The sequence below is a fragment of the Gymnogyps californianus genome, chromosome 23, assembly GCF_018139145.2.
Source record: "Gymnogyps californianus isolate 813 chromosome 23, ASM1813914v2, whole genome shotgun sequence".
Taxonomy (NCBI): Eukaryota; Metazoa; Chordata; class Aves; order Accipitriformes; family Cathartidae; genus Gymnogyps; species Gymnogyps californianus.
The window spans coordinates 3,358,306-3,386,161 of NC_059493.1; the positions used below are offsets into that span (position 1 = coordinate 3,358,306).

At 58.2% G+C, this 27,856-nt stretch overlaps 1 protein-coding gene across 1 annotated transcript; it reads right to left on the bottom strand.

Moving 5' to 3' along the window:
- GFRA2 (GDNF family receptor alpha 2) lies at positions 1-27,310 on the bottom strand. Its single transcript, XM_050910295.1, has 9 exons — positions 27,271-27,310; positions 21,526-21,840; positions 17,788-17,871; positions 12,992-13,337; positions 1,821-1,930; positions 1,597-1,737; positions 1,336-1,511; positions 343-396; positions 1-129 (listed from the first exon to the last, which is right to left on the bottom strand). The coding sequence occupies exons 1-9, from the start codon at positions 27,308-27,310 to the stop codon at positions 1-3; spliced, it is 1,395 nt and encodes a 464-aa protein (XP_050766252.1).
- Positions 27,311-27,856: the final 546 nt, after the last annotated feature.

Consider the following 27,856-nt stretch of genomic DNA (forward strand, 5'->3'; position numbering starts at 1 on the left):
CTATAACGCCAGCATCAGCAGGAGGATGGGCACAACAGGCAGGATCCGGCCCGCCAAGTGTCGGCTGCCGCCTGCCTTCTGGTCCACGAACGTCTTCTGGTCTGGCATGATGTCCGTGGTGAGCTGGGTCTGCGGGCAAGGGGAGAGCAGGGTTTCATCAGGGCCTTTTCGGGGGAAAAGCATCCAACCTTGGAAAACACCTATTTTTGCCCTCCGGTCAGCAAAGCCAGCGGTCCCCAGCACAGTGCTTGTCTGGCACATCCCTCCTGAGCCACTTGCAGTGGGAAACAGCTCCCGGCCCCGGGAGCCCCCTCCCCACGCTCCCCCCTGCCCCAAATGTACCTCTGAGTAGCACAGGCTCTGCTCTTTGGACTTGTTTAGCTTCAGTCCGTGCTCCTGGAGAGGAGAAAGGAGAAAAGCTTAGGGCAGGTATGTGCACCCGGGGCTGCTCCTGCCCGGGGTCGCACCCCAAGGTTTGGGGGGGGTCCCCAAATTCCCCTGGGAGCTGCAAAGCTGCCCTGCAAGGGCGCGGGACGATGCCTGCAGCCCTGCGCATGGGGCATTGGAAATCGTGGCTCAGAGCACACGGCTGGTGTTGAAGCGTGAAGAGCTTTGCGAAAGGCGAGAAGAAAGAGAAGGGGCTCATCCCTTCTCCCCGGGCAGCTCAGGGTCTTTGCCGAGCTCCTGCCTGAAGCAGGAGAGAGCGCAAACAACAGAAGGCTGCAAGCACTCGCGCAGATTCATCCCAGCCCCAGGTTCGCTCCCCCCGTGCTCCCCGCTGCAAATACTCCTGCCGAGGACCCTGCCTACACCGCTGTGACACCCACCGGCCACAGTCCCCCTGTCCCGCTCCTCTCCCAGCAGCACCTCACCACCCAAGGAGCAATGCATGAAGCCACAAGCCCGGCACAATGCAAGAAAACGCATATTTTTTCAGGTTTCCCAAAACCACGTGGAATTCAAGCTGTTTTCACCCCAAACGAGCCGGGGGCAGGAGAAGTTGGGCTCGGGGCAGCTGTGCCAGCTCACCTTGCCCTGGGCACCGCGCCATGCCAGGCAGGGTACGATGCCCCAAGCGAGGGAAGGGGATGGGCAGGGCATGGATCCCTCCCTTCCCCACGCCAGACCCCCGGGCAGTGCCCAGACCCTCATTTACCAGGGATGGCCGGATCCTGCCAGGCACTTGGGTATCAACACTGCATCCAGACCGAGATGCAGGCACTGAGCAGGACTTTTTGCTGCCCACGGGCTGCAACCGATCTCCTGGCTGACAGACCCACCAAGGGTCCAGACCAGTGCCCCCAGTTTGCAGCAGTGACCGGGCTCGGGTCCTACCTGGACGGAGGTGCAGGTGGTGATGATGCTCGTGTCGTACATGGTGTTGCTGTCGTTGATGTCATCCGGCAAGGCAGGGCTCTCCTCCGTCTTCGGCGGCAGGGTGACGGGGGGCGAGGGGTTCTTGGGGGAGAGGTTCACGTCGGTGCCGTTGCCGAAGGCTTGGATGGCGTTTCCTGGGGGGGCAGGAGATGTTTATGGGGGGGCTGCAGCCCAGCGGCGATGGGGCAGGGTGAGGAGAGGGACAGGGAAGCGCCTTACGGAGACAGGGGTTTTCCGTGAAGTCTCGGAGGAACTTCTCGCACTCCTCCTCCATGTTGCCGCTGCCTTTGCAGGAGCACCAGGGCGAGATGGTGATGCTGGTGGTGCTGGCGTCGACGTAGTTGGGTGTCATGTCGAAGCCTGCTCCCGGGTGAGGAGAAGGAAGAGGGATGAGGGGCCGTGGTGGGAGAGACCCGTCACCATCCCGACCCCCCGGCACTCACCGATGAGCCCCGCGTAGGAGCCCAGGCAGGCCTGGTAGTTGTCCCCAGGGCAGCTCGTCAGGGACTGGAAGGTGGCTTGGCAGTTGGTGTGGAAATCGGCCAGCCGGGACCTGGGTGCAAAGAGCAAGAGGGAGAGGGACGGGATTTCACCGCCGCTCCCAGCACGGAGCAACTCAGCAGCAAGGAGCAACATTTAAAAAAAACAAAGGCGAGAAAGCAGGATAAATGGGATAGAGAGAGGAGATCTAAATGAGATCTAGACTCAGGAGCTGCGACTTCTTGTCTCGCCTCCAGTCGCCCCAGCCTGCCGGGGGGTGATGGGCAAGGGAGGGGTGCCTGCCTGCAGGTGGGTACCCCACTGGGGACGAGCCCCCGAGCGTGGGACCCTTGTTCCTCCATCCCTTCCTGCTCCCCACCTCCCCAGCCCCTTCCAAGCGCTGCTCGACTGGCAGAGCACACCATAAACTTCACAACCTCATTTGGCCGCGCTGCTCCCGGCGTCATTACACGACTGTAAAATTTCACTGCTTGTTTTTATCTTCCCCCTGAAATGTTAAAGCTTCGAGTGCAATTAAAATGCCTGAGGTTGGAGTTTACATTTTCCTTTCTTCTTTTGCAGCTGAGAAGGGAAAAAACAAGAGGAAGCCTTGCAGAGACCCCGGGGGACTGAGATGCTCGTGCCCTGCCTGCCCTCCTGCCAGACTCAGCTCAGCGAAGGCAGGAAGAGCAGAGATGGGGAGAACCAGCAGGACCAGGAGGAACGAAGAAGGGACAAGAGGAGCAGAGGAGCTGATTTTCACTTCTAACCCAATTACTGGCTTGGTTACCCCTTCTCATCTTCTCTCACTGCTCGGCGTAATGCACAGAAAAAGCGCACGGAGGGATGGAAGCACAGCTATTTCCAGGTGTGTTGGTAATCTGGCTCTGCTGACACAAACCCACACTTCCCATGCGATGCTCTGGGGATTTTTCTTGGGATGGATCGAATCACTGAGGTGGAAGGATAAAGAAAGGGGAAGGATGTAGAAGAGGATGGACAGACAGACCAGGCGGGCAGAGGGATGGGCTGCAGTTTTCCGAGTTGACTCAGTCATTAAATGACTAGCCTCGAGGCTGAATTGTGGCCCATGCTGGTCTCAATCACAGGGAGGAATCGTTGTGAAGCAACCAAGTTGCTGACACTGTAGATGAGGCCTTGCACTTCACAACAGAAAATCTCCTCAGCTCTTTTTTTCCGCACTTCATATAGAAAGAAGAAGGCATACATTATTTTCTTTAGCTTCCTTTTCCTTCCTTCTTAATTAAATGTCATCTTTGTTCAACCGGTGATTGAATCATCCAACAGTACCTGCCTAAAGCCATAAGAACTGATGAAAATAAAGGGCAGAAATTGTGTTATTTTTTTTTTAAATAGGAATGATTTGTTTTCAGAAGGTTTTGATCAAATTAAATGGAGGAACAAATGAAGCAGTGATTGAATGAAGTAGAAGGGATCCGCAGCGATACCTTACATCCACCCAGCACTTTTCATCACACCAGATCTCGAGGGCCCGAAGGGAGCAGGGGCCAGGTACCACCAAAACCGCAGCCAGCGCCGGGGAGGAGCAGAGATGCTGCTGCGGAGCCCGCAGCCAGAAGGCCGTCGCAGTTTCATGGGCTACGTACTGGGGAAAGGACATGAGAGCGAATAAAGCACAGCGGCTCAGGGCTGGGCCGGGGCACTGGATGCTCCCTGTGGGAATGCAGCAGTTTCCTGGGGACTTTTGCTGTTTCCAGCCATCCATGACTGGGGCTTTTTCCAGGTCACGGGGTTTCACAGCCACCGATGCAACCATCTTCTGCGGAGCAGCTGAGCCTCTTCTGGGGACTCCCTGGTCCTTTGGGGACACCAGCATCACCCCACAGCGAGCTCCCCGGCTGAGCCGGGGTTTGGCGAGAGCCACCCATGCACTTGGTACCTTCTTTTTGCTGCTGCCCGTAGCTGGGCGTGCAGGTTGCCCTCAGTTTTCGCCTGCCGATGGGCTGCCAGCGGCATGAACTGGATTATTTTCCCACTTACACCAGCTGCCTGACCCACTTACGGCCTCCCGACAGGCTGCAAATTTCCAGGGCAAGGTCAGCCTCTTCATCTGGGTTATTCAAGCACTCCCAACAGGAAGACAGGACTCGGGCACCGCCGCGCTCTTCTACACATTGGATGCTAATAAATAGCAACAACGCAACTGGCATCGCCTCAGGGAGAGATGCAGCCGGGAGCGTGTGTGGGGCGGCTGCTCCGTGACACAGGGAAGGAGGATGGGCTTGGGCTAAAGCACCGATTTCAGGAAAAAAGGGGATTCTGCAGCTCTCCTGCGCCATGTGTGAGACAAGGAGCCAACTTTCTCCCTCTCCTTCTTCCTGGAAACAAAACTCACCCATCACAGGAGCATGTTATTTTCACCAGACCCACGTTTATTTTCCTCCCTAGTGATTTAGCACGTCGTCGTGGTTTAACCCCAGCCGGCAACTAAGCACCACGCAGCCGCTCGCTCGCTCCCTGCACCCAGTGGGATGGGGAGAGGATCGAAAAAAAAAACCCTTGTGGGTTGAGATAAAGACAGTTTAATAGGACAGAAAGGAAGGAAAATAATGATAATGATAATAATAATAAAGTGACAATAATAATACTAAAAGAATTAGAATATACAAAACAAGTGATGCACAATGCAATTGCTCACCACTCGATGACCAATCGCCCAAGCAGTGATCTGCCCCTCCTGGCCAACTCCCCCAGTTTATATACTGGGCATGATGTCATACGGTATGGAATATCCCTGTGGCCAGCTTGGGTCAGCCGTCCTGGCTGTGCCCCCTCCCAGCTTCTTGTGCCCCTCCAGCCTTCTCGCTGGCTGGGCATGAGAAGCTGAACAATCCTTGACTTAGGATAAACACTACTCAGCAACAACTAAAAACATCAGTGTGCTATCAACATTATTCTCACACTAAATCCAAAACACAGCACTGCACCAGCTACTAGGAAGAAAATTAACTCTATCCCAGCCGAAACGAGGACACACACAGACAAAGAAGAACTCCCTACGACAGCGGTGCAGAGAGGGAGGCTGGGGGCTTCCATCCTGCACCCATTCCTGGGGCTGATGCTCAGCTTTCAGCACACCGTCTTCCTCGCTGGAGCTGTGCATGAAGCCCAGCATGTGCAGAAAAGCTTTGCCAGGTGACATTTGCAGTGCTTAGCCCTCCCTGCAGCCAAAGCAGCCTTGGGTCAAGGGGTTTTGCTCCCCACTTGCAAAGTGGGAGCAGAAGGAAGAGCCCAGGGTGGGTGTTGCAGAGCAGAAAAGCTCCAGCTCTGCTCCTTTCACACAATCCCCATCGCAGGAAGGTATTTGGACTCCCTCCTCCTCCCCTCCGCGGGAGATAAATAAAGTTTCTGACAGCATTTCCCCTCTCCCCAAATTAGAGGCGAAGGCACATCAATTCTCTTAAAGGACTGTGGCAAGTTCATCACCGAGCGCCACGAAAATTTGTCATGCTGCTCCCCGGGGCCCTGCTCCTGGCTTGTAGCATCCTCTAAGGCAAATGTTATTCTTTTCATAATACATGACAAGCCAGCTGGTAATCTTTCCAGAATATCCAAGCCAGATGTCACTCTTTCCGTTGTATACAATGAGTTTGCAGTCACTGGATGAGACTCTAACTGCCAGGAATAAACCTTACTGGAGCTGGCCCATAGCTTCTCAGATTTCTGCTTTTAAGAGCCCGGGCAAAAAAAGGAGAGGGAGCCAAGTCCATCTTAGCAGAAACAGGAGGAATTGGTGCCAAATTGCTGGCTGGCAGCTCGAGGCAGCAGGTGGGTCTGGCCAGTCTCTGCCTGCAAAGGCCAGATCTGGGCTGGGAAAAGCTGGGCTGGCAGCTGGGTCAGGGATGGGGAAGGAGGACGACGGCGCGGGGAGCTGCGGAATGCAGCCTCGACCAGCGCGTTCTTTTCCTGAAAGGCCTCCAAGTTGAAAAAAATAAGGAGTGAAAAAGGGATTAACAAAAATTAATTACATATATATACACACTTCTATCCTATCCCAAACCCGCCCCAAGTGCTGGACTTCAAAGTTAGGGGGTTACAAGCTGTTCCTCTTTGATGCCTCTAGAAAATATGTTTGATTTCTGGGTGAAAAGAGCAGGACGATGCCAAGGGGAGGCAGCTCCCAAGTTCCAGGGGTTTTAATACTTCTCTTTCTCCCTGCCCAACTCCAGACACCTCCAAGGGACCCGGGTCCCTGCAGTGCACATATACCCCTGGCACATATATCCCCCGTTTAGGGGACTTCGTGCATCGTTGCAGGGACCATCCCATCAGCTCCTGGTTGCTAACTCATCTCCTTGCCTTGTTATCGTGCAGGAATTCAGAAGCAGCTTGCCAGCGCCAGCAAGACACCCTCGCTCTGACATTAAAAGTTACCTACACAGCAGAGGATTTTTGATTGGTTTTTTCCGCTTGTTGGCGCGTTGCAATTTTTTAAGCAGAAAAATCCCCAGAACAGATGCAAGGTGCCTAATTGGGTGTTAATTGTTCCCATCACCGCATGCGTATGAGAAGTCCAAGCCCGGTGCTGGTAATAACTCACCACCCATCAAAGCAAACAGTATCAGGCTCTTGAATATTTCATGCAGAAAATGTCCGAGATGCGGAGATTACTCAAGACGTGTTTTTCACAGGCAATTTACAGGGACCAAGGAAAAATGGCTTTAATAGACACGAGCGTCGAGAGACAGCTCGGAAACGCACCTCTCCCCCCTCCCCGCAGAGCAGTGGATGTTCAAGAAGCTGCGACAACATGCAAAAACTCAGCAAGACATGAAAAACCCATGGGCCTGCTGGGCATCCTCCTCCCAACACTCGCTCTTGCCTGCTCGTCCTGCTGGAGATGAATGCTTTCAAAGCCAGGAGACGCTGAGATAAAAAAAAATTAGCCTCAAACACCAAGAACGGTGGCCAGGTAATTCAAAGGGCCCTGGGGACGGGGATCAGCTAAAGAAATGAGGGAAGCTGGAGCAAAACTCCGCTTTTCTGGATGATCCTCTACCAAAGCTAGTAAACAGTTCACAGCGGAAAAAAAAAGATCAATGGAAATATTTGTTTTATCCAGGAAAAGTTATCTGCCACCTCTGAGGACTGGAGTCACCTGTTCTGGTATGAACCAGGAGGGTTTTATTCCTGCTTTTAGTGAAAGTCATATCTCTGCGGTAGCACAGCATCTTGCCGTAGGATGAGCACTGGTCCCCCATCCCAAAGCCGCCCCTCGCCCAGGGAGATGGGGGCAGCAGGAAAGCGGCAAACCCAGAATGAACCAGAGAGAAGCAAAGGAGAAATCCCCAAATTAGAGTGAGCAGAGCTAAGCCAGCAAGAGGAAAAAAAAATTAGGACAAACAGACAACAGACCAACTGCTAAGTTAGGAGCCATTAATTAAGAAGTTTAGTTATCCATATGTATTTTTAGGACATCACATTTTGATTCCTCACAGATAAGAGCAGTTGAAAGACTTTTTTTTTTTTTTTATCCTCTTGCCTATGCTCAAACCCTATCATTACCCGGTAAGAGAAGGGAAGAATTAAACGCACGCATCATTTGATTTTAATTGAAGGACTGTTCTATTTCATTGAACTGCTAACTAAGCCGAACAGGAGATTGTGTTTACATAAGCAAACCCTGAGTCAGTATAGACTTGCTGTCACATTAAGTCAATACTTATGAAGGCTCTCTATTTAATTATTCAGTGCGAATTGACTTATTATTGTGTTAAGAGCGCGGTTAGCCTTGAGCAAAGTGGCCGTGGAGCTGAGAGATCCCTTCCAGCTGCCTTTGCACGTGGGTGCCCACCGGGTCCCAGGGGAGAGGTACCCAGGGGGTGCTGCCCCACTGGCCCCCCTCCCTCTGTCCCCCCCATACCGGGAAGCCAAAGCCACCAACCTTTGCTGATTTGCTAATTTAAAGGTTGGATTTGGAGGCTTCCCCCGGCAGGTTATTGCAATCCCGGTTGCCCAGCCCTGGTGCAGCCACCCACCCTGGGCACCCATCAGCCATGCCCTGTCCCCCTCCAGACTTGAGCATTGCTCCTCTCTGCCAGCTCCCAGAGCCGCTGTTAAATCCAGGAGCATTTTTCCCTCCTCTTTCTTCTTCCCAGACAGCTATGTGGACAGCCGAGCCGTACTTCTGAGCCGCTCTCATTACATGGTGTAATGAGAAAGTTGAGCTGCCGCTCCGCTGTTTATCAAGGAAACATCCATTATAGATGGCATTTTGTCTGTGCTAAACAAAGGGCATGAAGACGAGGACGTAGGCTTAAAAAAAAGCGTTTTGTTCCCATATTTGGTGTTTAATCAATACCAAGCCAGCCTGGATCCGTTCCCTCCCTCGCACACACCCCGAGCCAAGCCTCCCTCGTGGGTCCTTGGGTGATGAAGCAAGGCTTTCCCTCCCCGGGGTATCGCTCCTGAATTAGCATCCCAAGCCCAGCCAAAGAGAGATGGTTTCGGCCATGCACAAATGCACCTCACCAATGCATGCAGACACAGGGGTCCTGCAAGGAGCTGGGCAGGATCCGTCCCCCTCCCAGCCACAAATACACTGAAAACGGGGAGAAAACTCAGGCAGATGAAACATCACCCTGCTTTTGGATGCTGAGGAACTACAGCCAGTGGAGGCTGGGAAATTCTTCAGCACCAGCATCACTGAAGCATATAAGACCAGATTATTTGTGTTCCTGACTTGCTGATGCAAGATGAAAAATACAGCAAACTGCAGCTGCTGAAATCAGCTCTTTTCTCCCCTTCCCTTCCCTTTCCCCTTAGCTGAGGTTAGTGTTTTGCAAAAGGGTTTTGTATTCTGGGAGCTAAAACCTGCCCATTGCAATCAGACACAAAGCTCAGGGAGTTTGTCAGGCTCCTCCGTTGTGCCAGGAAAAGCTTCCCGGCACGAAAAGCTTCCCAAATTGCAGCGATCTGAGCCTGATTGCTCCTGCTCTCACGGCCGGGAGCTGGGCGAAGGGGCTTGGGGCTGGGGCATCTCACCGGGGATTTTTAACAGCCTCACAGGTCAAGGCCATTTGAATTGCTTTGTCTAGAGCAAAGCCCAGGATTTCAGCCCAGAATAACCCAGATCCTGCACCCACGCTCCCGGGAAGGGAAGGGCACAGGGTGAGCGCTCGCCCTTGCCAGGACCTGAGCCCAATGCAGGGATGCAGGGGAGCTCGGGGGCCGCATCCTGGCCCCTTCGTGCCCTCAGAAGGGCAGTGCAGAATGGAGGGGCTGCAGAGCACCCTCCTCCTAGCTGCGGGGACCCCAGGTGATCCAGACCCTGCTCCATGCCAGGACGCTGCCCGCTGGTTAAAATACCCCGGTCCAAAGCATTCAGAAAACAGCCACCTGCAGAACTGCTCTCGGTCGTGATGGAAGAGCTGGTGGCTTTTATCTCCCCAGCTTTGTGACCACTGCTGGGACAGGCACTGGTGTTCAACGACCATTTATCCCCCAGCCCTGCGCAGCTGGAAAGCAGCAGCAGAAAGCCATGAAAACCTCCAGAATGACTGTTTTCCATGCTGGATCATTAATTTGCCCTCTCTCTCAACTCCTCTGCTTCTTTCGGGAAGGAAGCAATGCGACCTCAGGGTGGGTTGTGTCCTGCAGGAGCAGCAGCCCCTAAGAGGGGCAGCCCCCTGCGCCCAGCTCGGCAGTGACCACAGCGAGATGGCAGCAGAAATCTCCCCGCAAAGTCTTATCCCGGGAGAGAGGGCTTTGCCGTTCATTAGGCGTTCAGCCAGGAGGCTTAATTACGCTCGCAGCCTGTGCGGGAGCATTATCTCATCTCCTGTCACCGCTGGGTTTCAGAGCAGCTTGCCGATCTGCTTCTGAGTTCAATGTCCTTGCCAGTCCCGTGCGCAGATAAGGAGGACGAGCATCAGTCCGCGATGCCGGCCCGATAAGCACAGGCATCGACGGGAAATCCCATGGCAGATCCCAGCCTTGCCTTGCCCGCAGGCAGGGGCTCGGGATGACGGGACATGGAGGGGTTTCATGCCGGCTTGCTCCTGGGTGGAGGCTGGTGGGTGTAGCTGCCGTGGGAAGGAGGACAAAGCCTGCACGCTCTATTTATACGCGTTCCCGGCACCTGGTGATGATCTTGGCAGGGGCTGCCTGCCAATGCTTTCGTTATTTATAAACGCAGAGGGCCTTGGAGAGGCAAGAGAGAGAGGAGAGGCCCCCCCCAGCGCACCAGGCAGCCCTGCAGACCACCCTGTCCCTGCAAAACAAGCCCAGAGCCGCTCGGCAAAGGGGACACCAAACAACAAAACTCACCCAGGCTGCACATGGATGCGAACCCCCCCGGGCTTTTGCAGAAGAGCAGAGCAAGCTGCTCGCCCGGAGCTGGACCAGCAGCATCTCAAGGGGTCCTGGAGCCACACACCAGAGTCTGTCGATGCCCTGCGTCGGGTGCAGCCCTGTCTGCACAGCAGCTCCAAGCACAGAGCCCACAGCAGGACCCTCTGCATCACTGCTGAATGAGACCCCCCCTGCTCCAAGCCAAATCCATCCTAAATATGTGGCACCTCCGCATCGGTCAAAACCCTCTGACGAAGGGCGAACAGCAGCTGCCGGGGGAGTTTGCATTACCCACGGGGTGGTTAGACAGCTTAGATTTCATTCAGCTCCTGAGCCTGGGCTTTCCAGGCTCACTAGGTGCTCTCAGCCCGGAGCAGCTGGGAAATGCCAAGAACGTGCACGGAGGAGGAGACGAGGCTGTGGGAGAAGGGGTTCAGCCGGCAAGTAAGTCCATGCCCAACTCTAAGCTGGGAAACTGGACCCGCAGCAATGGGAGCTGCAACTCCCAGCCCACATTTGGGGCAGCGCCGGGGTGGACGGACTCATGGCCGCTGGATAGTCAGGCAGCTAACATCAAGCAGGCAGGGCAGCAGGCTCTCACACAAGACTCTTGCTAATGATGGTTTTGCTTGACCAGCTCTCCTCTGCATCCACTCCCCCATGGGCCAGGAGATGTGACGCCCATGTGTGCATCAGGCGCAGCACGCAGGGCCATTCCTTCATCCCTGAGGAAGATGTGCCGGCAGGAGACCTCCAGACAGAGATGGAGGGGGGGAAACAGCAGCAAGGACTGTAAAGTGCAGCCTGTGTGTGCATGCCCGCTCCCAGGGAAAGCACAGTGCACCCACAGCCCTGGCTAGAAGGCTCTGCCAGAGCCCTCTCCATCCCAAAAGCCAGGGAGAAAAAAGCCAGACCCTCTCTCACGTGCAAGGCAACAGCAATAGAGAAAAATTCTTATTTTTCCCCCCCTTCAGCTCAGGTGCTGGGCACGGCTCACCCCAGGTAGGTCACCGCTTCGAAACACTTTCGCAGCTGCAAACACAAGGAGGTCAAGCGAGCTGCTGGAGCGCGGCAGCATCTCCGAGCATCCCCAGGTGCGGGCTCCCCGCCGCAGGCTCTTAACCCCTCTTGCACCCCAGTGCCGCAGCCTGGTTAATATAACTGCTTTTAACGGGGGGTTTGGAGCAAACCCGCCTGCCTGAGCCTTGGGGAACACTGCCAGAGCCCACCCCGGGGCAGAGCTGCAGGAGGGGAGCGGATGGGATGGGACCTTCTCTTGCAAGCCCAGATCCGAGGAGTGCATCCATGCACAGGCCTGCAAGGCCCCATCACGGGGAGAAAATGGCCGAGGCTAAGGCAAAACTCTGCAAACCAATGCCCAAAGCTGGTTGCATAGATAAATGCCAGATTCAGGTGCTTTGCAGAGCGAGAGCCCCTGGCCAGGGCCGCCTCTCCCCAGCCAGGCAGCATCCATGCTGCTGTCGGAAAAATGCATTTCCAACCTGGAGCAAACAGCCAAAGCAGCTGCCACATGCTTCCCCCTTTGCTGCTTCACCTCTTTCTGGTGGAATTTCATTTCATGCAGGAATGGGCTTATAATTAATGCTCAGCAGCTCCGTGGCCTCTCCGGTCCCCCCCAACGCGATGCTAATGCAGGTTATTCCCCTCCGTGAGCGGATGCATCTGCAGCATTTAATGTCGGAGCAAGCATCAGGCCTGCTGACGGAGAGGTGCTACCATTAATTTGGCCGCGACTCGGCGCAGCCCTGGTATCTTTTATTCATAGACATTGGCTTATTGTATTACTTTTTGATAAAAAGCCACATTCCCACATTTCAAACACATTCGCTTGCAGCCAGAGGAAGACCTGAAGCTGTGTTATTTATTTATTTCGCCAACAGGCTCTGGGAAACTCCATCACCTTGATGGCAAAAAGACCCTCCTCCTCATAGGAAACGTATTCTTTATGAGGCTGATCCAGCCCCCGGAGGGTGACAGGAGGTTTTTTGCCGTATGAATAATGAGTTTCATAATGGAACAAAAGCCTGATCTCCCAACTTTGCTCTGCCACGGGGAAAACAGCGGATTTCACCAGCCATGAAGTTTCGCTGGGGATGCTGAAAGCACGCCGAGGGATTTTGCTGCTTGCAGGGCGCGGGTGCCCCCGCTGACACGGTGCCTTTTGCACATTCATCCCCTCCACAGCTTGGGGAGACGGAGCAGTCCCAGGTGGGGAACAGAGCCAGCACGCTCCCCAGGGACTCGGGGGGATGGCAGCTCCATCCCCGCCACTCTGGTTCTGCCCCACATCTCTATCCCACCCCAAACGCTGCCGGAGGCCATTGCCCCACTGCAGCCTGCCAGGCCAAGCACAGGGAAGGGCAGAGCCGTGGTTTCGCGCTGGGGGTTTCGGAGCAGATCAGAGCTCAGGGTGGGGTGGGGGGCTCGGTTGGCAGCCCCCATGCTTGCAAACCACATGCAGCCCCGCACAAACCCATGGGTTCACCCCACAGCAAGGGGGGACCAAACTCGAGGCCACACCTCGGCCTCTCCGTGAGCAGCCAAAAACCATTAACTCTGCCCCATTCTCTGCACAGCTGTTACTGGAGGAGACCCCGCCGGCAAGTGCCACACGGCATTGGGAAAATGCAACAAATAAACTTGGAATGGGGTCATGCGACAAGAGAGCGTTGCAAACCCGGCCACGGCCCCGCACAAAACCTCTGCTACAGTCTGCAGGTCCCCTCCGGCACTGGGAAGGGCTGGGAGAAGCCCACACAAAGCCCGGCACAGCCCTTACCGGCAGAGGTGATCCGTCCGGCACGTGTTGCGCAGATCCAGGCAGTTGGACTTCTCCTTGTCCTCATAGGAGCAGGAGGGGACGATGGTTTGCCGCCGGCGCTCGGCACAAGCCTGGTCCTTGCAGGAGCAGAAGAGGAGGCGGTAGGTGTACTCGCTGGGGACACGGTCGAAGAACTGGCGCAGAGCCTTGTGGCATTTCCTCCGGCTGCAGTGCTCGGTGGCCGAGATCTTGCTGCAGGTGGAGATGTAGCCCGAGCGCAGGCGCTTGCAGTTGTCATTCAGGTTGCAGGCTTTGGCCGCGTCGAGGCAGTGGTTGCTTTTGGAGTTGGTGGCGGGGTCCATTCCTGCCCGGAGAGCGAGAGGGAGAAGGGGTGAGCATGGCACTGAGGGATGGGGAGGTACCCTCAACCTGGGGAGATGCCACAGAGAAGGGGCTGGCACTGGTGGGACCCCTGGCATCTCTGGCACAGCCTGTCCCTGCCCGGTGGCAGCGGGGAAGAGGCTGGATGCACTGCTGCGGTTCTCCCCCCTCATCCCCATCCCCCTGCACGATTTGGAGGTCTTCCTCCAGCACGGAAAGGGTTAATGTGCACCGAATGCGGCGGAGGGACCTGGTCAAACAGTCTTCAGTGCATAATTCATGCCACGAATTTGCGGTATTTGTCAATTATTCAAAGAATAATCACTAATCATTCAGCCTGCTCCAAAGCAGAATAATCTGCCGAGCGGCACAGGGCCCCCCTGGCCCCCGCATCCTCTCCTGGGGCTCCCCAAAACCGGGTCACCCCCAGCCAGCTCCCCACAGGGCTGAGCACTGCCCAGGCAGGGACGATGGGGACAAGGCTGTCACCGGAGCCAGGCACTGGCCACCCACCCCGCACCGGCTGGATCCCACATCTGCCCCGGGAATCCCAGCCATCAGCAAGTAAACAGGGAGAGGATGGATGAAGCCAAACCACTGCGCGGGAACAAACGCTGAATTTTCTTTCTTTCTTTCTTTTTTTTTGTCAAAATGATGGATCGCCCTCGGCAGCCCAGGCGCTATTTTAGAAGCCACCTGACTGCACTAGCCATCTTGTCCCTAATTTCCTCCCCTCCGCAGCCCACCCAAGGCCATGGCTTCCTCCGTTGTCTCCCAGCTTCTGCTGGCAAAGACAAACACCACCACCGAGGAGGGTTTCCTAACAGACATCTTTGTAGCACCCTGCTAACGGCAAACAGCAGGCAGCTGCCTGGGCCAGCATTCCCCCCCCACCTCCCTCTGCCTCCCCCAGCTGCCCACGGGGGCTGCCCTGCGGGTGAGCAGCGTTTTGGGGTGTTGTTTGCAGCACGGGACCCGACTTTGTCTCATTTTCCCACTGTCTTATCCAACTGGGCATGAGCCTCCAAGCCGGGAGCTGCCAGCCCGGCACTGCCTACGTTAAGGGGTTCTGATGAAAAGGCGAAGCTGGAAGCCCCCCCCGTGCCATCCCATGCAAACCTGACCCACGTCCCGCTGCCCTCGGGGGACGTTTGCGGCTGCCAGGGGCTCGGTGCCACCAGTCCCGAGCCGTGCTGTGAGAACTGTGGGGTCCCTGCGGTCCCCTTCACCCAGAGCCAGCATCCCTCGGCTGAGACCATGAGACCCCAGAGCCGGGGGGCTAAAGCTGTTCGGAGAGAGCCCTCCAAATGCCAAACGTGTCATCCAGTGATGAACACCCCCCGTGGAGATCTACCGGGGACGGGGGAATTTGGTAAGACATACGTAAAGTGAATACTTCTTATGATACATGATTTATAAGTAGATCTGCCTTGAAAAATAGTGCAAGAGGCAAGAAGGTCGCCTAAGCTAAGAGAGATGTTTGAGCTGATGGATGGTTGGAGCATGAACCGGCGCTGCGCTGGGCGGGGGAATCCTCCTCCCGGCTCCTCCTGCAACTGGGCCATAAGCCCTGTTAGGAACAAAGCCACGAGAGGGGGGAAAGGAGGTGAAGACAAGTCCTTCGAGGCTTCACACCCTCCCCGTGCAGCCAAGCCCCAAAGACGGGATGGGGCAGGGACTGCCATTTTGCAGCCCGGGTCCCTCCAGCTGAGGGCTGAGGATGGAGACAGCTCATGACGCTGATGTCAGAGGAGCAGAAGGGGAAAAAGATGCTTGCAGAGGATGGGGGACAAACGGCTCTCTTTTCTCCTTGCCCAGACCAGCTCCGGAATTTGAGGGGGACGCACCGAGCTCTCTCTGCACCCAAGTGTGCTGGCGGCTGCCCCGGCTCCGAGCCCTGCGAGCAGTTAACAGCCAGTGCGGCCGCTCTCCGGCACGAGCCTGGGATCTGTGCAAAGTGCCAGCTTATTGTCTAATCCTCCGGAGCATCGCTCCTGCCCTGCCTGAGACCTGCAGGGACCTGGATGCATTTTAATAGAGCTGATGCTTGAAAGCACAGGGTTTCTGGGGAGCTCATTAATAAAGCACAAGCATGAAAATTTCATGAGGAGAGAAGGAAATGGGAGCCAAGGAGCCGGGGAGGGGACCGCGCTGGGAGACCTGGTGCCACCAGCCGTCCCCTCAGCAGGCTCTGCGTGGCCTCTCGGTGCAGGACGGGGTCGGGGTAGAAGAGGAGGAGGAGGGCAATGGGGAAGGCAGCGCTGCCTGCAAGCCCACTCCGTGCCGTGCAGCGTGGGCTGAGTTCAGGGGTCTGACGCCCACTCGTCTCTCGGGTGCTGCTGCCCCGGGTTGGTGCCCACGCAGGCAGAAACACAGCGTGGGGCTGGTTTCCCAACCGGAGCCTCTTCCTTCTTCCCTGCAGGCTGTGGATTCCACTGGGCAGGCTCCGGCACCCCTTGGCATCCTCACCACGGGCCCGGGATGCTCTGCTCCATGGGGGGGGGGCCGAGAACGCAAAGCCCCGTGCATGGGGAGGGCTGCGGTGCTCGCTCGTGGTGCTTCGATCTCGCTCGCGGTGCCACCAGCCCCCCCGGTCCCGGCAGGCTGCCCATCGAGGGCGCGAGCAATCAGAGCACAGCAGCGTGCATCGCCACCCTCCTCGCTTACACAGCCCCTTCTTTCTAGAAAGGTAAGGTAATCCCTCCGCTATCCCCACAGGCAATTAGCAGCACTCTGCCTCAGCCTTGTTATCAAGAAACAACACTAACAGCTCATTTGCTTCAATCGTTTGGGCTCTAGGTCGGGGCTGGGGGTCCCGGGGGACAACCGCTCGCTGCTCCCACCGCTCCAGCCCCATGCGAGGGGGATGGAGAAGTGGTGGAAGAAGCATGAGGCCACTCCGATGGCCACAGCACATCTCCTGAGCACAACAGCCAATTCCCCCCTTCCTCCAGCCCCAAAATTGCCAGACAGGCTTCCTTCTCCTCTCGCTTTGCTTTTATGAATAAATCAACCCATGAGCGTTTAATCCTCCACTCCAGACACTTTGCTTTTCATACTTTCAAGCAGCTAAAATATTTCCTTGACGCTAATGTAATCCAAAAAGACGTGCGGGAGACGGGAGGGGGTGGCATCGTCATCCTGAACCGGTGCTAAGCTCCCCGGAGGGAGCCTGGCAAATTCGTTTCGGGAGCTAAAACCCGGCTGGTGATGGCAGCGAGGGGATGCGGCGTCACAGCCCTCCTCCGAGGTGTCCCCAAGCGAGCCGGGGTGGCTGCGGGCAGGGCTGCACAGCCCGGGGGGCACAGCATCACTGTGGGGTCCCCAAGGTGCCACCACGCTCTGCCCATGTGCACCTCACGAGGTCTGGGGGCACAGGGACCCCCAAAACCCCGCGGCGGTGAGCGGCTTTCGGGGAAAGGGTTAAGAGGAGAAGGAGCAAGGAGAAGCCAAGGCATTGCTGACCTAATTTGAAAAGGGAGGGGGGAGTGGCAGCATGGAGGGTTGTCATGGAAATAGATGGCAAAAAAAGTTCCTGAGGATGGTGGCGGAGTTTGGGTTCCCGAGAGGAGGATGTGGAGGCAGAGAGATGCTCCGAAGCGTTCGGCATCCTTCTCCCAGCAGCATTCCATAGCAGCTGCCCCAGGGAGGGACAGCAAACAGAGTCCCCCCCTCGGCTTCCCCATATACGGGGCATCCCAAATCTTCCAGAAGACAAAACGCTTTCCGTAGGGTGATGGATGGGCAGCGGGAGGGTCTGGTCCCCCCCCGGAGCCCGGGCTGTGCCCAGGCCTCCTCCTCCTCTCCTGCCTAATGCCGTGACACTCGTGACACTCGGCTGCACGAGGGGACACGTCGGCAAGACAAACGAGGGAATTACAGGCTCTCCAGCCCACCGCAGCTATTTGACACAAGCCCACGGTTGGAGGCAGCTGAGTCCAAAAGGTAAAAACCTAAATCACAGCCTGCGGGGAAATGGGAAGCCCGAGGAGGAGGAGGAGGCTGCTGCCCGTGGCTCTGCCGTCACTGCCGGGCAGGGGCTCAGAGCAAGCCCCCACCTCAGCCGGGGCTCACCCGCTCCCAGCAATGTCTGATCCCACCGGGAAGGTCTGAAACAGAGAGGATCTGTCCCAAAGTGCATCAAACCCTGGCAGCACTTGGGAACCAGCCCCTACATCACTCCCCTCCATCAGGCATCAGCATCCCGGCCGGCTGCGGGGGGGCCACGTGTCGCCCTCAACTGATGCTCGAGGTGTCAGATCTGGGGCGACGGGAGAAGAGACGGGCACGAGAGTGGCCATAGGAGCTGGAGGAGCAAAGGACCAAACCACGGGGGAAGGAGTTGCAGGTTTTCCTTGCCAGGGAGCTCGGTAGCAGGTCTACGTTCACAGGCAACAGAAGATAAAACAGCAGAAGCATGTTGCTTTTATTACCTGAGAAAATTGAAGCGAGTCTGAATATATCAGAGAGACGAGAGGTGACTGGCTCGTAGGGGGAAGCTTCATAAAATTCTTCTCCTAGAGTGGGAGGGAAGAAAGAGAAGGGGGAGAAGAAGCAAATTAAAAACCACAGTGAATAACCTCAGCCACCACCGAGGCTACGGCCGGGCGTGGGCACCCCCCCGGCATGGCAATCACAATTTGGGGAGGGAAACCCAAAAAGCATTTAAATCACTGCCCTGCAATGAAAGGAAAAGCCCATTTTGGACCAACTCAGCTTAATTCTTGCTGGCTGGGAGTTTGTGGCCGGACAGGCAGATCTGCACTGCTGCCTGCAGCTGCCTGACGGCTGGATCCTGCCGCAAGCTCAGCTCCTTGTGCAAGTCAGGTTTGGCAGCGGCCGCGTTCAAACTGACCTCAAGAGTTGAGGGAATTTAGCTTTGAAAGGTCAATGTTTCATGACTACGTGCGCAGAGTCTGGGCCAGCTGCAAGCTGAAAGTTTTAGGGTCTATACTCAACACTGGATTGTTCTATTGTTGTTGCAAAAAAAAGCATTTGCCTAAAAAAGCCACCAGTAAAGATTGTTTTCTTCTCCGCTCTGCCTCTGATGCACTTTGGGAAGATGGAAATATTTCAGTGGGGGGACACAGACCTGACCAGAGAGCCTCACCATTTGAGCACCAGAGCATCCCCACCACTGACCCACCCACGCTGCGCTCCAGGGGCTCATCCATCGCAAGCCGCACTTTCCGGAGGGAGCCTGAGCACGGTCCATCTGTCCTCAGGCTGGGAGCAAACCCTCTCTCTCCCATCTTTGATTTTAGTGCCAACCCACGTGCTTTTGCTGCCTGCCCTTTGTGTAACTCCCGAAAAGGCTGATTTCAGGAGAGGAAACGCTCTCCTCAAACCCCAGCAGCCACAGGGGGAAAAAAAAAAAAAAAAGATATATAAAAGAAATAATCAATGGCTGGACTTTGAAAGCCCCAGTCAGAGGCTGACCAGCAGCCCGGAGCATCGATCTCCGCTGTGCCTGGCAGCCCTTTCGGCAGGATCCCTGCCCGCACCGCCTGCCCTCGCTGTGGGTGAGCCCGGGCTGCCCCGGGGACGGACCCCGGCAGCCGGGACCGCTCCAGCCCACGCGTGTTCTACCGAGTTATTATTAGCCCAAGGCGGCAGCATCTTTTCCATGTAATTAAGGAGCCACTTGAAACTCTGCGCTGGAAAACAAGCTCATTAAGAAGCGGGGAGCAATGCGGGAGGGCTTGCACCAAGCCCAGCAGCTCCTCAGCGCCGTTCCCTGGAAATTCGGGAGGACAGAGGTGGGTGTCTGGCCAGGGAGACCCCGGTGGGATGCCAGGTTGGGCTGTCTCCAGCGGCGGTGGATTTTCAGCCCATCACCCTGCGCCTGGCCTTGCCACCACCCTCAGGGTGATGCCGGGTGATGCTACATGGGTGCCACAGCCCCCGCCGGGGCCAAGGGTGGCTCCTGCTGCTGCTGCTCATCACGGGGCAGGAAACACGCTCCAGGCAGCCTGCAAAGTCCTCCCGCTTCAGGCCAAGCCCCTTCGCCTCGCCAGGTTTCCTAATGCTCCGATGACAAATAGCACCTTTATTAAAGTGCATTTAGGAAACACTGTAACCTCCCGGTATATTGCTTTGCCAATGCAATAAATAATTAAATACTAGCTGAATCCTGCTGCTTGCTAGGAAAATTACTGAGCATTAAAAGGGCAGTGGACTTTTCTTGAGCTCACTGAGATGCAATTAACCTCCAGGAATGAGACTGGAGTGAAAGCAGTCCTCCTTAATGGCAGGGACAGGTTAGCTCCCGCAGACGATGGGCTGGACGGGAGGCCACCGGGCACAGCATCTTCGCTAAAAGGCAGAAGACCAGGGTCTACCTTGGGCTCCTCATTGCTTTTACACTCACTGGTTTATGCACTTTAAAACTATGAGCTGCTGGATCTCCCCGAAGCTTCTACCTCTCCTTAAGACTTGGTATAATCACTTCTCTTCCCACCTCCTCCTCCTCCTCCAGGTACAGGTCCTGGAGTACCCATCAAGCAGTAAAGCATCCTTCATTCATGTTTGCAAAGCCCTCTGAAATTGCTGAATGAAGGCTGCTAATGAGGGGTAGAAAACAATTAAGCAGTAATTCCTGCTCTGGGCTGGCTTTTGGGCTCGCTAGTCCCTGCACTGACTCAGATTTGAAGGCAATTTCACCCGGGAGGCTGCACGCTCAGGTACAGCTCCCCACATCCTCGCCGCGGCCACCAAAGCCCTCCCAGCACCACCACCACCTCCTCTGGCTTCAATCCCAGCTCAGGAGGGAGGTCAGAGACCTGCGCCCGCTGTGGGAACGTGGCTGCCAGGGATGGAGGCTCTTCCGCGGGCTCCATCAAATGAACCCCTTTAGCTCAAGCCGCTAAGGGAGGTGGCTTTCAGCCGGGGTAATGAAACAGCAGAGGAACGGGCATTTTGACAGGCCCAAATCATGGGTGGGAGTGCGGCCAAGCTGCCAACACACTGGGTGCTGCGGGTGGCCGAGGGTCTGCCGGCTCGCAAGCTGCCACCGGCCAGGCGGGCACGTGCCCTTGCGAGGACTGTGCCGCAACTCAGGGGCTCTGGTACAGGCGGTTTTGCACAAGCTGAAGCTGGATTTAAGAGCTTCCACGTGCAGAGCCAGTCATAAGCCCATTAAAGGGATCTATACTGTTAAACTGATGCTGGCTCAGCTCCTTTCCAGTCCGGGGCCAGCCGGGTGCTGGCAGAGCTGCGTAGGGGTGGCAGGAGTGGGTAGAGCCCACACGACAGCAAAGCAAATCCCACCAGCACCGGCACCAGCCCCAGCTGAGCCCCTCACAGCCGGTTGCTCCCTCTGAGCCCAGTAAAGTGCCCCTCTGCAGCCCTGGACCAGCAGCACGAGCCCCCGGGGCAGCCCCAGCCCCGGTGATGCCCTTGCAGAGGGGCGAGGGGCAGTGGGTGAAGTCTGTGACCTCCCCCTGCCTTCAGGCAGTAGATAATCCTGCCTTCAATGAACAAACCAGCCCCGGGCTAGCAAAATCCAATTTCAATTACCTGCACTGCTCCAGCCTTTGATTTACTCCTTCACCAGGCTGCAATTAAGGCAGGCTCTGGTGCATCGCCTCTCCGCAAGGTGAGACCCCAGCGAGCCCTCCCTGCTGCTCCCCAGCCCACAAATCCCACCGGTGCAAGGGCTAATGGGGGGCTGGGGGGCCGAGGAGGCAGCGACAACCTCTGCACCCCGAGAGATCCCCACAGCTGGCATTGAGGCGCAAAACCATGCCCCAGCCTTGCTTCCCTCTGCACCCCACGGGCACATCTCCTCCTTTGGGGCAGGCAGGAGGGAGGGAGCCGGGCTGGAGGGGAGCCCTGCCCAGGCTTGCACGTACCCGGATTCCCCGGGCACAACAGCTCTGCCATGATAGCGCTTAGCTCTTGCTGCAAACACAGCCCCCAGCCCGTTTCTCCCTTGCCCCACGCCCACGTTGGGCAGCCCAGCTCTCAGCCTGGCCCCCATCAGCATCCTCTGAGAAAGGGGGGACCGTCTCCCTTGCCTGGGGTGCCCGTGCAGCCCAGGGTGCTGCTCAGCCCATTTTTACTAGAGCAGCGAGGTGCCCTCGGAGCTTCCCAACCTCGAGGTGGGTCAGGACCACCTCTCCTCCAGCACCCTCCACCCCATTGCAACCCCACGGAGCCCTGCCCCGTACCTTCGGTCAGCCCGAGGTGTATACTCCAGTAGATCTGAAGGCACTGAAGCTCCTTCTTCATCCCTCGCTTGCAGCGGCAGTCGTAGAGGGGGCTCTCCTGCAGCACCTCCAGGGCTGCCTGGCACTCCTTGTTGGCCAGCATGGTGTTCCTGTCGCGGCCGGCCAGGCACTGCCGCAGCGTGCGGTACCGGGAGCTGCAGCTGGGCTCCGCCGCGCACAGCTCGTTGGCTCGCACGCAGTCCACGGGCACCCGCCAGCCATGGGGGTCCTGCCCCGGCGGGGACGGGGGGCCAGCCAGCGAGCGGAGGATCTCATCTGGGCGAGGGGCAGGGGAAGGAGAGATGAGGGCAGAGAGAGGTGAGGGAGGGCGACCAGGTGGGGCGAACCCCTTGCATCCCCTCCCCGGGGTCCCACACATCAGCCCGTGCCCCAGCCACGGTCCCCAACTGGTCCCTGGTGTTAGAGCCACCTTCGGGCTGCTCCAGAGAGGGAGAGCATCCTTCCATCAGGCCTAAACCGAGCCTGGATGTGTCCCCAGCCGTAACCCCGCCGGGGGCTGTCAAACATGGCAAAACTCAGCCGGTGGCCTGAAAAAGCAAGCGGGATGTCACAGGGCACCCCGGCAGCGGTGACGTGCCCCAAGGCGTGGGGTGGGGAAGGTGGAGGGTTAACCCAACACCTCGGCTACCAGAGCCACGTGATGCCACGGAACTCTCTGTTTCTTATTAAAACCAAACAGGCAAATAAACAAACACAGCGTGTTTCTAGCCCCAGTGCTTGGGGACATGAACCTCCACACATGACCTCTCAGGAGTCAAGGGAAGCAGAAAGCCCATCCAAACTCTCTGCGCCCGTTGCTGTTTGGTTTTTATTTTGCAGCTCATCGTTTTCGGGCCTGCCACGGGATTTTTAGGGCATCTGACTCATGGGTTTTTGAGCACTCAGGCTTGGCAGGGCTGCAGATCAGCTGCAGCTCAGTACAAACTCTTCCCCTCGGGGATGGCCTCCTGTGTGCCTCCGTGCTAGTCGCCCCTCGGGGTGGCAACCATCCAGCTCGCCCGACTCCTGCCCGTGCACAGCCACTGCCTGCTCCTTGGACCCTGCCTTGGCAAGCCCTCCCCTTTCCGCCCGGCACTCCCTCAGCTCTCATGCTGTTTCTATCATTTTCTCATTTTCTTTTGTTTTTTGAAATAGATTCTTGCCAAGTCAATCCCAGGCAAGGCCACTGGCCCGTCCCAGCACGGGTGCATGGGGAAGGGGGACAGGCAGCGCTGGCACGGCTGCTCCCCCCATGCCTGCACCAGCCGAGCGATGGGGACGGGGTGGGCAAGACCCCCTGCCACTCCTGACCCCCCCCCCATCTGCCAACTTGCAACTGCGGGCAGGGAAAGCCCTGGAGCAGGCAAAGATGGGCACGACGGGACCTGGAGGGCATCCTCGGCTGCCCCGGAGGGTGATGCAGAGGGAGACCCCACTTCGTGCAATGCCTACACCCGTTCCTGCCCCCGCGCCCTGGGGAGCAGCTTCCCCTTCCCCTTGCTGCCACATGCAAGGCACCACAGGGACACAGCAAACCTCACCCGCCAGCTCCCAGCCCCTTTCCAACCCGTGGCCACTCGGCTGGGTATGGCAGGGGGACAGTGACACCTACAGGCATGTGACAAAGGCCACCCGTGTCCCCCCACCCACCCACCCACCAGGACACGCAGGCAGCTCCCATGCTTGGCGGGCGCTCAGCCCCAGCAGCAGCTCCCCCACGCAGGCGGCTGCATGCAGGCAGGGCTTGTCCCCTGCCACCACCCTGGGGTGGACACCCGTCCCCTGCCTCCTGCGTGCCACGGGAGCCAGCGGCCACAGGAGCAGGCGGCCACGCACGCCTCTGCCCACCTCGCCGAGTCGGGACACGCTTCTCGGGCCGTGGGGAGAGGAGAGGGGATGCTCGGGGCTCGGACGGCTCTGCAGGAGGGATGGGGCAATGCCGGGGGTGAACGAGCAGGATGGGCAGCAGCTTCGAGTGGAAACACCTCCGCTGCCTGCGGGCAGGCCAAGGAACAGATCCCGTCCTCCTGGTCTTCAGCCGATGCCCCCGAACAAACACTGTTGAGTTCAGAGAGGTCTGGAGGGTGTCCGGGTAACCAGGAGCAGGTGCAGAGCCCCTACACCCACGTTAGATCCAATTTTGGGTGGCAGATGCCCCGTGGGAAGGCCCTCCTTGGCCTTTCAGGATTATATTCCACATGGGAGGCAGGCAGGATCCATGAGCAGCGGAGGCACACTCACTCCTGACACACAGCCTGGACTGGTGGAGGAGAAACAAGCATCCTCAAATGCTCCTCAGGGCAGAAATGCCAGCTCTTCGCCAGGAGATGGATGATGCTTTGGTGCTTTGAGTAGAAAGGGGCCAGCTCTGCACCTTTACACGCCGGGAAACCCCAGCCCGAGGCACCCAGCGCAGCAGCTGGGACAACCTGCTCCTGCTGCAGCCGTCGGCCCCAGGGCAATCGGCTCGCAGGCACCGAGAGCCATCCCACAGCTCCACCATGTGCCATTCCTCCTCCGCCGCCCTCGCCCAGCTCAGCTGCAGATCCGTCTGGTGCTCGCCCCGAGCCCTCTGCCCTGTGCAAGCCCAGGTCTCAGCTCCAATTGGGTCTTCTCCAGCCGATGCCATGAAGCCTCTTCCCAAAAAGCCGCCCGAAGCCTCTCCTCCGGCTGTGCTCCTGTCTCCACGCTGGCTCCATGGGCCTCCCAGGCAGGGATTGGAGGTGTTGGCAGGCAGGCAGGGAAGGGAGACAGCCTTGCCCTGATGCAAAAGGCGCTGGACCACATGGAGCATCCTCATGAGGGGTCTCAGCACCCTCGGCAGCACACCCCGGTGCTGGGGCGGGCACTCACTCATGCCGGGATGAGAAGCCCAACAGTAAATCCACCCGCCTGGGAGCCAGGAGGGATGCATGGTGGTGAGCTGGCCCCGGTCTCCCGGCTTTTGCCGCCTTGCTTCCATGGCCTCGCAGAGAGCAGGGTGCTGCATGCCCCCTTTGGCAGCCCCGGGAGGGTGCCTGCAGCATCCCGCACCGCATCCAAGCCGGGAGTGCCAGCAGACCCCGAAGCACGGCACAAAACCATACTGCTGGAGGAGGAAGGGCAGAAGCAGCCCTTCCCTGTGGTTCACAGCCCGCACAGGACAGCTCGGTCTCCCCAAATCCAGCAGCACGCTCAGCCCTGGCTGCCAGGTCAGTGTTTTTTCCTGAGGCCCTCCTCTCCTCCCCACTTGCGGCACTGCCAAGCCGGGTAAAGCTCCACAGACCCCCGCAGAGGCGCAAGGTGGGGATTTTGGATGGAGGGGCAGGCTGAGGGGTTTTTTTCTAGCCAAAAGAAATCGCCTTACAGATACACACTCGCTAAACTCACATCAATAAAACATCTGCAGAGAATTTAAACCTAATCCTCATCAGTCTCTGGGGTGTCGGAGCACAGCAAGGATTTGCAGGCAGATGCACAAGCCTCCGACAGCCAGCAAACAACGCGATGGCCCGCTTTCCTCTCGCTCCCGCAGCTTCCCCCAGCAGCATCAGGCTGTGTTGATGCTTTTCTAGCTGTAATACATGTTTCCTTCTACTGGTCCTGCCAGAGACCTTTGGACACAGGCAGCTTTAGAGGTAAATATTTATCCTCCCAACTCAACTCAAAAAAAAAAAAAAATTGCTCAGGAACGTGCAGCCTCCCAGCCTGGCAGCGATCGCTTTCTCCCAACCGAAGGGCTTTTTTGGCTCATCGGAAAGAAGAGCCCAGATGTGAAGAGCTAGGCTTCCTCCGTGCCGGGCCCCGCTCTCCCGGGCTCCTCACCACGAGGCCACGCCATGGGGGGCTGCTTCGGAAAGCGGGAGGATGATCCCCATCCCTAACGCTCAATCTGAGGGTACGGCTTCCCTGCAGTCACTGCTCAGGGTGTCGCAGCTCCTCTGGCTGGGGGAGGACAGCCTCCCCGCCCGGCCTCCCCCCGCTCCCGGCACCCATGAAACCTTTGGGGCACCCAGGAAAGGGGGCAGAGGGTCTTGCTTTCATGCAACCCCCGCTGCGAGGGCGAACGGACCACGGTTTGGATGCCTTAGGTGGGGCATCCTGCAGGTCCCTGTCCTCCTGAATCTCGCTCGTGAGATGTCCAGCAGTGAGTCAGACATGCGTACACACGGCCAGCGGCCAGCTGCCCCCCGAGCCAGCGCTGGAGAGCCCTTCCTCTCCCCTGCCCAGATGTCTTCCCACTTGTGCCCCCCACCTTGCCCCCAGAGCATCCCTCCTTGCTCTCTCTGGCTCAGAAGGCAGGGCTCGTGCCCCCCTGCCCCGACACTCCCCGGCACACTCTGCCGCTGGCAGGTCACGGGGAAGAGCACCCCAAATTGGGGCTCAGCCCCCCACCGCTCAGGCCTGTGTCCCACCCCACAGAAAGGTGTGTGAGGCACCAGCTTCCCCCCACCGGCACAGCACCCCTTCCCCTCGCCAGACGGGGATTGTGGCGGGGAGCAGGGGAGAGGAAGAACCTGTCACCCCCATTTCATCCAGGGAGCAGAGCGCTCCCCAGGGATGCCAAGCACCCCGCGCACGGTGGTCCCTCCGCCTGCACCCCGAGCCCTGCACCGTGGGATGCTCTGGAAGGAGCCAACCTTCTCTGCCAACCTTCAAGTCTCCCTCAGCAGCTCCCCGTCCCTTCTCCCTGTCCTCGCAGGCAGGGTGACGCTCCTCCAGCCCAGGCGAGCTCAGCAGAGTTTTTCCAGGCGCTGGCTGCTGCAGTGTGCTGGGGATCACACGCACGCAGGCACCCGTGGAGAGGCAGCGGGGTGTGGGCGCTGCCATAACAGCGTCTGGAGCACGACACGGCACGCGACCGAGTCACGGACCTGCGTGCACCCAGCCTCGCAGGAGGCGAAAAAAAGGACCTTTCTCATTTGCTTCCTTCGCACCCCAGACCCGCCACGATCTCCGACTTCCCCCCCTTTTCGGCTGCACCTTCCCCGTCTCCGTAGGAGGCTGCCCTAGAAATGCTAAGCTTTCTTCCTGGCAGAGGCAGAGCTCCTAAATAACTCACGCATGATCTAAAGCAACACGCACGAATTGCAACAGAAGGGACAGCGGTTCCCCACGCACACACACATGCAATTAGCTCAACTTTCCGAACCGATTCTCCATGCCGAGTTCCCATGCACTAGCAGGAACGGCGAGGGCGAGGGGCGGGGGGGGGGGGGGGCGGCAGCCACGGCAGCAGCGGCTGGAGGGCGCTGGGAGACATGGGTGGGGGGGAGAGAGGGGTAGCTATCCTCCGAAATGCAAATCCACGTAGGCTTGACAAGGAGAAAAGGGATCAAAGACGAACAGGGCTTTGCTGCCGCACGCTGAGCGCTGATCCTGCCCGCTCCCTTGGATCGCGACCGCGGCCGTGCGGTGCCAGAGGCGGGGGCTGCCCCGATGGGGCGGCTGGGGTTGTCGTCCGTGTGTCCCCTGTCCCCCCCCCGTTTTAAGCTTGATAGAGAATAGTAAAATAAAGTTGTCCCTAGTTAAAATCCTCGTCTCGCCTTGTCCCTCTCCTGATGCAGACCGAGACCCGAGCAGTGCCCACCTCGGAGGAGCGCCGGTCCCTCTCTCCAGCCCCCGCAGCCCCTCACCCCGGGGAAGGACACGCCACCTCTGCCATCCTGCCCGGCCAGGCGACAGCAGCCCTCCCGACCCGCGGGCATCCCCGCCGGGGCTACTCACCTACGAAGAGGACGAGGCAGAAGGCGTTTGCCAAGATCATGTTAGTAAATCCACGCGTTCCTCCACGTGTGCAAAAAATTAAAAAAAAAAAAAAAGAAAAAAAAAAAGGAGGGGAACAACGACAACAAAAAAATAATTCCCAAGGCGGCCAGGTAGATCCCCAATCCGGGCGAGGACGGTGGGCTGCAAAAGAGAGACGGGGGGGGGGGGGGGGGTGCGCTCCGCCCGGCGCGGAGCCGGGGCCCTCAGCCGCTGCGCCGGGCAGCGCGGCTCGCCGCCTCCCGCATCCCCCTCCCGGGCTCCGCGCTCCGGGGCTCCGCGCTCCGCGCACGGCGGGCACCGCGCTCCGCCGGGCTCCCGGCGCCTTGTGCCGAACCTCTGGCTGCCGGGGCGGGGGGGTAGGGGGGGTGGGGGGGGGGGGGCGAGGCGAGGCGAGGCGAGGGGCGGCTGCGCTCCGCCGAGCCCCGGCGGCGGCGAAGGGGCAGAGCCGGCGGTGCCGCCCGTCCCCTCCCCGCCCCTGCCCTCCCCGCGCCTCTCCGCCTCTCCGCCGGGCCCCGGGAGCCGCGCACCGCGGAGGGCAGCGCGG

Excerpts from the sequence above, each read along its gene's own strand:
- GFRA2 (XM_050910295.1), bottom strand. The coding sequence starts at position 27,310 with ATGATCTTGGCAAACGCCTTCTGCCTCGTCCTCTTCGTAG. Across the intron at positions 1,738-1,820 it reads CTCCTACGCGGGGCTCATCG|GCTTCGACATGACACCCAAC; the intron begins GTGAGTGCCGGG and ends ACCCGGGAGCAG. Across the intron at positions 397-1,335 it reads CCACCTGCACCTCCGTCCAG|GAGCACGGACTGAAGCTAAA; the intron begins GTAGGACCCGAG and ends TCTCCTCTCCAG.